This window comes from Amblyomma maculatum, chromosome 9, assembly GCF_055883805.1.
Source record: "Amblyomma maculatum isolate TAMU_Amacu chromosome 9, ASM5588380v1, whole genome shotgun sequence".
Lineage (NCBI taxonomy): Eukaryota > Metazoa > Arthropoda > Arachnida > Ixodida > Ixodidae > Amblyomma > Amblyomma maculatum.
In genome coordinates this window covers 75,837,960-75,848,354 of record NC_139352.1, presented here as the reverse complement: position 1 = coordinate 75,848,354, position 10,395 = coordinate 75,837,960, and the positions used below count along the sequence as shown (strand labels likewise).

At 49.4% G+C, this 10,395-nt stretch overlaps 1 protein-coding gene across 1 annotated transcript; it reads right to left on the bottom strand.

Moving 5' to 3' along the window:
* Window positions 1-836: 836 nt before the first annotated feature.
* Window positions 837-8,022, bottom strand: LOC146179455 (uncharacterized). Its single transcript, XM_084580198.1, has 2 exons — window positions 6,785-8,022; window positions 837-1,040 (listed from the first exon to the last, which is right to left on the bottom strand). The coding sequence occupies exons 1-2, from the start codon at window positions 7,943-7,945 to the stop codon at window positions 837-839; spliced, it is 1,365 nt and encodes a 454-aa protein (XP_084436324.1). The 5' UTR covers window positions 7,946-8,022.
* Window positions 8,023-10,395: the final 2,373 nt, after the last annotated feature.

The following is a 10,395-nucleotide window of genomic DNA, read 5'->3' as shown; positions in this document are numbered from 1 at the left end:
GACATCATTACAGGCATTTCTACCCATTGGTGGCGTTAGTATGACACGCGGATTATTGATTTCAACCTTACGCCTTCTGACCGTAATTTAATAACAGATTACTCCATTGAGGAATTTCAACACGGTCCGCTCTAATGAATGCTCAATCTGAGTGCGGTAACGAATTGCGTGAACACAATTTCGCTTTTAATTTGGGCCTGCACACTGCTTGCTCGCTTTATTCAGTGCACACGTGGTGCGCCAAACAACAGCGTAAGGTATATTTCGCCTACAGCCAGACGTAATATGAGGCTCTGTGTTCGCGTGATTCCGAGATCTAGTGAAAACTGTGTCTAATACAAAAACATGAATAGGCTTCGTCTTGTGCGGCAATCGTATAAAGGCAGTGTGTGGAGTCGCCGAGTTAGACCTGTGTTCTCTTCTAGGTAACAGCATGGTGTAGGAAACAGTGAAAAGTTTATCCAATGGAAATGATTTACAAGCACGATTTGTCGCATTAATTGTCAACCGTGGAAAGTTCCATTCGAAGTGCTTGTGAATGCGGTGGATCTGCTTGTTTCAGACAACCATCCGAAAGTTTAATAGCGCCTCCACTGTTTCACTCCAGAGCATTTTGCCGTTCGGTAGGTTTTCTGCTTTGGTTTTCAGAGTAAATTGGTTACCCCTCCTTTCGAGCTCAGCAACTTTTTTGTACAGTTTTCTACAATCATGCTTGGCTCTGAGGGGCCCTCACTGCCCCTCTTGGACTTTCAAACTGCGCGCGCTCTTTTCTATTTGTATTTGTGATTGTGCGGGTAGCGCGATTCCCAATCGGTGAGCTATCAATCACGGGGACATCATATTATTGGCGTGGAGCTAGGGTAGATAAGGACGCTGGAAGCAAGGCTCGATGATTCCAGCGGGAGCACTGCTGGGGGCAGTTGCGCGGCCAGCGAGCACCACTGGCCAGCGGGAGCAGCACTGGCCAGCCGGAGCACCACTGGCCAGCGGGAGCACCACTGGCCAGCGGGAGCATCACTGGCCAGCGGGAGCACCACTGGCTAGCGGGAGCGCCAGTGGCCAGCGCCATCGTCCTGTTAAGGCATACCCGAACGAATACTGAAAGCGGTACCCGCTGAAAAGGCTTAGGCGGTTCTGCGTGAGTTTCTGCAACGCAAGGAGCAGTGCTCCTTGTACTGCTGGGAAGACGTTGGCTGTGTCGCGCCAGTGTTTTTTTTCCTTTCCGCGCAGAAGCCGTTCTATTTTAATCTTCGCACTGCGTTGTCACGAGTCTCGACCGCATTCGTGCAGCGCAGTGACGCCCGGTGTTGTCTTTCCAGAGTCCCTTTTGTGTACACGGAATAAACCGGGGTTTCTAGAAAGATCGGATTTGTCACTAGTTGGGCGAGACCATGGCTCGCGGATCCGTTCTGTAGAGGGGGGGGGGGGTGGCTTTTGTTCATTAACACAAATTCCCGATGCTGGCTTTAAGACATCTTTGTACAATTTGACCGATGTATGGTCATAAAATTTATTAACATGAACAGGGGTAAGCGTGCCACGCCGTACACAATCAGCGCTACCCAGCGTGCGTTGGCAATGACTTTGCGTGCGAGATACGAGCTGATAAGGCTCTTGGATGGGCGGGTGCGCTCCCTGCCACCTCTCACTCGCTGTCAGCAACGCACAGCGATAACTAATAACAAAAGTGCCGGCAATAAATAGCATGGTTGTCTGGCCGCTTTACCATGTATATCTGAAGCGATGACCTGATGTTGGTTTCCAGGCGCTAAGAAAAGTCTTCCTTCAAGGCAAGAGTGCTTGGACCTCGGGCTTGCACATCTGTACCCCATTAGGCGAGGAAGAAATGCATACGGTTATTTTTGAGCCTATCGCCGCTCGGATACAATTCCACGTTTATTTCACGTCGACATTTCGAGCACGAAAAGCAAATAATAAAATGACGTTTTGAAATAAACGCTTTCCCAATGTGTCCCTCGATATAACTCGTTAGACAGGCATGACTGTAAATAAAAATGCATGTTTCGGCGTATCAAGGAATGACACTGCTCCCTCTCTATCAACATTTTGGAGTGTAGTTGCAAAATATTGTAGATAGCCAAAGCCTTCCTAGAAAAGACAAAAGACCGCATTGATGGCAGAGAGTATATTCGCTCATCTAATAGCGTCAGCCATGCGTATTTCGGAATCTAACTCCATGTCTGCGCTCTCTAGGCAGCACTGATTGTACAGTGCGGCATGCTTTCATGTGCTTACGGTTATAATTAACATTCATGACTGTACCAAACTCTATCTTCAGAAAACGCTTTCTAAGCACGGCGATAGATGCAGCGCCGACGGATGGAGATGATGGAGCAAAATCTGCAGGTCAGTTTGAAAAAATGCCGTTTGAGCCTACAACACAATTAGAGCTTCACAGAGTGCATTGCGTATGAGCTGTGCAACCATCGATTCGTACTGTGGAGTTCTTACTGTGCTTCTGATGGCCGAGACGGTTTACTTCGAAAAAAAAAAGAGATCAGAACTTCCATTAAACCAAACGAGCTGTGCCTAGCGAAAGTGCGTTGTGATCAAGGAAGTAACTTTCAAAGAGCCGCCAAGATCAATTTAGTTTCGTGAGGAAGCATGTAACTACCATTATTTCTTTGCTTTTCTGGCTCCTGAAATGTTTTGCCAAAGAAAATCAGATGATTCGCCTTGAGACCAGATGGTTATGAATTTCAACGGGCGATGGATCCGCTTTTAGTATAAAAGCTTTACTTGGTTGACTGAACGGATTTGGCCGTCGTAAATACAAAAGAACCAAATCAAACGTAACAAAAATATAACATAACATCAATATTGGACGCGTATTCCATCTTTAATCAACCTTATCATTCTCATGTCTGACATTTGACCGCTAACTTTGGCTTTTCACCATTGACCTTTGTAACATGAAATCGAACATTGAAATTGTCTATCATAAGCACTATTGCATATTGTTTGCGGGAATAGCGGAGCTAAACAATCTATCTTTTTTTTTTATTTCGCCCCCGCATATAAGTCGGGCTGCGGTGTTCGCACCTTAAACAAGGTAACTGCCGCTCCGTACATTCGCTTATCGCCTCCCTGAGGGCTGCGTAGGAGTTCGCCATATCCCGTACATTTGCCTTCGAGGCCATCTCCGTGCAGTACATCGCCACTGGTTTGGATGGATGGCAACGAATTAGCGATGCTAATAGATGACCCTTTGCATGCGTGACCACTGACGCTGGGCGTCAGTCGCAGTTTTCCACCCTGCACAGTCCGGAGCGGGCTGCGACGGCATGCGGTACGTGCGCAGTCGACCTCGGTTTAGCCGGCAGCGGGATGGAGTAGCACTGGTGACGGCACTTCGTGGGCGGCACGGACGGCTTCTGTGGATTGCAGGGTGGCAGCATTAGTTTTTATTCTGTTTTAGCATGTTTGTTTACCGCGACCAGCTAGAGAAAGAGTGATAGAAAGAGGAAAAACAGAGTGGAGCGGCCTAAATTTCAGATGCGATTCGCTACGGTTCGCTACCATGCACGGAGGAAGTACATAAATTAAAGCAATAAAGAATTCTCATCGGCGACTACCACTCCCGTGTGGCATGGCATTCCGTGACAGCAAATTACAGTCGGGGATTTATCTTTGTACGTTCGGTTGCGTCTTTTCTACTGCGCGTTGTCATTTTGGGATCTTGGAACCTTTTTTCTTTTTTTTGTGTGTGTTATAGTTCTGCTGGCGTGTTTGGCTGAAACTTGGATATCCTTTGAAAGGCAACGGGCAGCTATAAAACAAAAATACATAAAAGTAGTAGTAGACCAGATCTCAGAGGCACTGGGAGCTACTTTTATAGCCGTTCAGTCGTTATGAAATATTTCATTTTCCATGACGCCACTCAGAGCGCGACCAGTCGGACCGCGCCATGGCAAAATTACTGGCTTTTGTGCGTGCTGCAGCGAATAGACGTCGTCACGAATCCGTGAAGCGTCGAGTCACGCGGAAATATCTCTGATTGGTTTAGCTAGAGCAGCTCTCGCCGCTCGGATAAAGCACCGCTACGCACAGCACACGAAGAGGCGTCCGTGTGCTGTGCGTTGTCAGCGCACGTTAAAGATCCCCAGGTGGCCGAAATTACTCCGTAGGAACCTCCACTACAGCTCCTCTTTCTCTCTATCCACTTTCACTTCCACCTTCCTCCCTTCCCTTACGACGCGGTGCAGGTGTCCACAGAAACAGGTGTGACAGACACTGCGCCTTTCCCTCCCTATGAACCAACCAACCAATCAATCTGTCATTTCCTCTCTCCCTCCTCGCCCTCGCCCTCCAAGATCCAAGCCGCTCACAAATCTAGGTGGAGCTCCTATTCCGGAGCCCAAATGGCGTCTAACGCCGCTCGCGCGCTGGCGACCAAGCTCCGCTGGGACTGTAGGTCATGGCATCTGAGCAGCGCCGCCTCCCAGGCCTCCCTAGAAGGGTGGCTAATGAAGGATTGGGAACGGTGTGGATTGGATGGACAGGCCCAGAACACGTGGAAAACGTCCGCGAAGGTCGCTCCACACTGGCTGCAGCCCCCGATGGAGGCGAAAAGCAAGGCGCCCGTGTGCTGTGCGATGTCAGTTAACGTTAAAGAACCCCAGGTGGTCGAAATTTCCGGAGTCCTTCACTGCGGCGTCTCATAGCCTGAGCTGCTTTGGAACGTTAAACCCCACAAACCAATCAACCAAGCTTCTTCGAACGTCGCACCACACAGCATATAAAGCACTCAGTGCAGAAGGCATCAGCGGCGTTTCAGATTGGTTTACAGGAAAGAAAAGGTGCACTATCTTTCACAATTCTCCGCGGATACATGGTGGGAGGTGGTGAAGAGCGGCGGTTCCTGGCCCTACGGAGCTGGGTCTGGTAGGTCGACGCCGCTTGTGGCGGGGGCTAGCCTGCTACCGAATGTTTATTTTTTGTACGTCGTCATTGCACCCGCCACTGCTTAGGTGGTGGACGACGGCGGTTGCGGTGCGCGTCTTTTTCTCCCTCTTCTTTTTCTTTCTACTCTTCTCTAATCTGTCCGCACGAGGCAGCGGAGGCCCCGCCGGGGTGGGGCAGTGGTAAGAGGTCCGACTATTGTGCCGGAGTACCCGGGGTCAATCCCGATCTCGGCTTCTGCGTTTCGATGGAGGCGAAACGAAGAGGTGTCCGTGCGCTGTGCGACGTCAGCGCACGTTAAAGATCCCCAGGTGGTTGAAATTACTCCGGAGTCCTCCATTACCGGCTCCTCTTTCTCTGTTTCCGCTTTCATTCTCACCTTCCTCCCTTCCCTTACGGCGCGGTTCAGGTGTCCACAGCAAAAAGTGTGACAGGTACTGCGCCTTTCCCTTCCTCTGAACCATTATTACTATTGGCAGCGGAGGTTGTTGTTCTGGCTGTGGGAAGAAAGAAAAGAAAATACAGGGGCCTGATACTGGCTTTGCAGCTGAGCCACCTCCGCTGCCTCGTGCGGACAGAAGAGAAAACAAACAAAAAAAAAATAAGAGGGAGAGAAAGACGCACACCGCAACAACTCCCGTCGTCTGCCACCACCGAAGCAGTGGCGGGTGCAATGACGGCCTACAACAGAAAAATCAGTGTCTGGCTAGCCGCCGCAAGCGGCGTTGACCTACCGTCCCAGCCCCGTAGGGCCAGGAACTGCCCCCTCCGCTGTCTGGCCCTACGGGGCTGGGACGGTAGGTCGCCTCGTGCGGGCAGAAAGAAAATAGAGAAGAAATGAAAAAGAAGAGGGAGAGAGAGACGCGCGCCGCAACAACAGTCGTCGTCCACCACCGAAGCAGTGGCGGATGCAATGACGACCTACAACATAAAATTTGGTGGCTGGCTATTCCTCGCCACAAGCGACGTTGACCTACCGTCCCAGCAGTTATGCCTATAACTGGACGTTTTCAAGTAGCTTGGCAGATCCAAGCAAAAAGGTCAGCTAAAGATGCATCTTTGTATGAGAATAGCCATAAAGTTAACGAAGCTCCATAATGCTTTAAAAAAGCTGCATTAAATTTCAAAAGCGTAAAACATGCAATGAAAGTACTTTGTACAATCAGATGTGTGAAAAAAGCTTTTTGATAATCTAGAGGAAACATTTTGAATTCAGTGCAACAAAAGAATACAGACTTCAAGGAGTGAATATCTTTCCAACTTTATAAGTTTCGTGTGTGTTGGAAAACAACAAATTGTCATGCTACTGGCAAATACAGGTAGAAGCCGTCATTTGTTCAAAGAATAGATGCGTTGATATTTACTGTCATGGGATATTATACCTTTTCTTGCAAGCAAATGCCATTTACAAGTGGCTATTTTAGCATTTGTGAGTTTGGACGTGTCTATTTAGGCTAGAAATCTTTGTAAAAGCCACAGGGCACAGTTTGCATTGCTATGGCTTTTCGCCTGTATGGACTCGAAGGTGCTCATCCAGGGTTCCTCTCGCTGCAAAGCTCTTCCTACAATGACTGCACTGGTAAGGCTTCTCGCTTGTATGGATTCGAAGTTCATGGTCTGTTAGTACAGCCTTAGTTGCAAAACTCTTGCTACAATGACTGCACTGGTAAGGCCTCTCGCCCGTGTGGATTCGAAGATGATTTGTCAGGGAACACCTCCTTGTGAAGCTCTTGCTGCAAATGCTGCATCGAAATGTCCGCTGCCCGGCGTGTCTCCTTTGGTGTTCCTTGAAGTCAGTGGGATCAACTGTGGAATAGCTGCATTCGGTGCACATGAATAGAGGACTTTCTTCTGGCAATACCTGTGGCTGAGGCAAGCCGCCCCTACTCCATGTTGCGGCCGAGCCAAGAGATGGTGTTGACTGCTGGTAGTTAGATGGTCCGGCGATGGCTTGAACGCAAGACGCGTCCATGACCACAGACGTAAATGCGCCTTCCCCATGTAGTGCGACGGCAGGAGAAGCGGCAACAGGCGATATTGGCTGGTCATCGTAAGGTATTAAACTAGAAGGCAACGGCTTGATGTCTTCTTGGATGTCTGAAGCCAATAAAGGAAGAACAGGAACAAATGCCGAGATGTCAGATGTAGACCCTGTGTGATGTGGCGGCTGTGACTCGTCCCCTACTGCTTGTGATGATGAGGCGACATCCCGGAACACAAGAAAGTTCTCGGTCGCCATAGGTTGTTTCATAACGTTCAAAGGCTCCACATCGTCACACTCCCCCATGTCATCATCAATGGAGTCTTGAGTACATCGAGAGGGTGTTGCCAGAACGCTTGAACCGAGAAGAGCGCCTGAAGGCAGATGCGCAGACGCCGTCGCCGCAATGGAAGTCCGACGCGAAGGTGAATCGGCGAGAAGATTAGCCATACGATCACTAAAAACACCACCGTCCTCAATTATTTCGGGGCTCTCAGGACCCATGATAGGCGTCGCCAGTTTAACGTCTTCAGAATCGCTCTTGTTCGAGTCTCTGGGGGAGCACCGCCGAGGCCTACCTCTTTTTCGTTTGCTGAGCAGTGGAGATACGGCACGCGGTGTATCCACAGGCTTAGTATCTGCAGCACCATCCACACTTGTTACGAGCTCACCATGTTCGTTCTCATTGGTAACCTCTACAAGACCCTTCACTTTCAAAGCCTGGGCGATCTTGAGGAACGCAGTGAGATGATCAAGAGACACGTTCACTTCACCACGGTACATAAATTCAACTATCGCTTTCAGGTCTATGTATGACACGTCCTTTAAGATCACAATAGGATGATTGCAGGGATTCTCGACGAACAAAGCTTGAAAATATGGGCTGCAGGCGGAGAGGACCATCTTGTGCGCCTTCAGTGAGGGACCTTCGCAAGCCAGCGTAACGTCCATCAGAGCTTCGTTGGAGAGCAGCTGCTCGAACATGGACAGCATGTTCGACTGGTGGTTATTCCACTTCAGGCAGAATTGTTGGGACCCCATCTTGGCACAGTTGTTGCCGCGGCTATTCAAGACTAGTCAGGCGGCTCACCGTAAGAGCGGCTTCACGGCTCGGCGTCTTCGAGTCTACTGACGCTATACAGTGTCTGCGTCGTAGTCTTCTAGAATACATCATCGTTCACGCGTTCCTTGGTCGTCATCTGCGAACACACTGGTCGCAAGGAAGCTCCGATAGGCAAGGCACCAGCTTTCCCTCTATATAAGAGTAAAAAAGTGTGAGGTCTGAACTCGCGAGCTAACTAAAGTTCTCCCTACTATTCCTCCTCGAACCTGAGTACTCCGGCACAATACGCGGGCATCTTCACCTCTGCGCCACCACGGCGGGCATTTCCAAAAACAACAGGTAAAAATTTAGGGGGAGACCCAATCTCCGCTCATAAGTTTATGCGCAATAGCGTTTCACAGATTTTTATCACTTGTTTATTTTGTTGTATTTTTTCACTCATAGTTTGCCGAGCGATGACGTCACTGGTAAGCTCGGACACTACTTGAAACAAATCGTTCAATAGTATGTTTTGCGCTACGCGCTGTTTGCGTCAGATGCAACGCCGTGGGACAAAACTTCTAAGGGTAAGACTACAGTGCCTAAAATATACTGGTCAATATATTATAGACACTATAGTAAGACGCGATAGCATGTCACGCCCAAGTATGATGCTTCTGTAGCGTGAGCTACACTACGCTAGTTGGAAGGAGTTTCGCGTCATCTGCGCCGACCAAGCTGCGCATGCGCGAAATCCACGCTACGTCACAGGGACACAGCTGCTGCCAACACCGCCGCCGCGACTCCAGCGGAGGAAAAGGAGAAATGTGACGAGCGAGAGAGAGGGAAAGGGAGAGTTGTTGCGGCTATAAGTAGAAGGAAAAGAAAATGCACGGGCCTGCTACTGACTCTGTAGCTGAGCTACCTAAGCTGCCTCGTGCGGACAGAAGAGAAAATAGAGAAGATGAAGAAGAGGGAGAGAAAGACGCGAGCCGCAACAACAGCCTTCGTCCACCACCGAAGCGGTGGCGGGTTTAAAGACGGCCTACAGCAGATACAAATTCGGTGGCAGGCTAGCCACCACCGCAAGCGGCGGTGACCTACCTGTTCCAGCCCAATCAGGGCCAGGAGCAGCCATCCCTTCACCATTAATTAATTGATTACTTTATAGGAAGGGAAAGTCACGGTAACTGGCTAACTTGTTTTCTGAGGACACCTCAACTGCGCTGTAAGGGAAGGAAGGAAGGAGTGAAAGTGGAACGAGAGAAAGAGGAGGCGTAGTGGAGGGCTGCGGAATAATTTCGACCACCTGGGGATCTTTAACGTGCGCTGGCATCGCACAGCACACGGACGCTTCTTCGTTTCGCCTCCATCGAAACGCAGCCGCCGAGGTCGGGTTCGAACCCGGGTACTCCGGCACAGTAGTCAGGCGTCTTACCACTGCACCACTTATTTATTTTATTTATAGGAAGGGAAAGGCGCGGTAACTGTCTCACTTGTTTTCTGTGGACACCGTAACCGCGCCGTAAGGGAAGGGAGGAAGGTGGGAGTGAAAGTGGAAAGAGAGAAAGAGAAGCCGCAGTAGAGGGCTACGGAGTAATTTCGACAACCTGGGGATCTTTAACGTGCGCTGACATCGCACAGCACACGGACGCCACTTCGTTTTACCACTGCACCACCATACCCATGATAGCATAGTTGAGAATGAGGAGGAGGAATAGAAGAAAGGGAGTGTGTCAAAGGAGAAAAAGGAAAAGGGAGAGCAACTGTACCCATGACAGCGTAGTTCGGCGTTCGTAGCTCGGCATTATAGTCCAGCGTTCGTAAACCATCGCTGTCCGCTGACCGCATGGATGAAAGAAGGGGAAGGACGCTGTCGCGTTCCACTTTTAAAGACGCAGCTAAAATGTTCTACCAGGGTATGTCGAGCGAGAGATATACAAAGGGACAGTAACCATGCCGATGACAGACTAGTTGGGTGTTCCTAGCTCGTAGACCGGCGTTCGTAAACCAGCGGTGTTCGCTGACTGGCGCTCGCACACCGGTGTTTGTCGCACAACTGACGCACTGTACAAACAACCCAATGGGAAACTACTATAGATCTCGTGTATCAGAGACATACAATAGATTCCAAATAATGCGTTGGGCAAATAGAGACGGCGTCGTCTTACTACTCCGACCACCAACCGTCTTTGTCGCCCCAGAGAAACAGCCAGGCATTGAACCGATGGAGAAAGATGTGATTTAACAAAAATAAATGCTATGTGCATCGGATACAGTGCTGTTTGTCTTGTGAATGAATATGTCTAATAAAAAAAATTCCCAATTGTTCATACATGTCTTTCTCGAATTCTTTGCCCTAATCTATCGAAAAGATGAAACAGCTGAACGGTTGCGTTCAAATTTCGCATTAGAAAATAACGTAATCGTCGGCGTTTTTCTGTTGTTG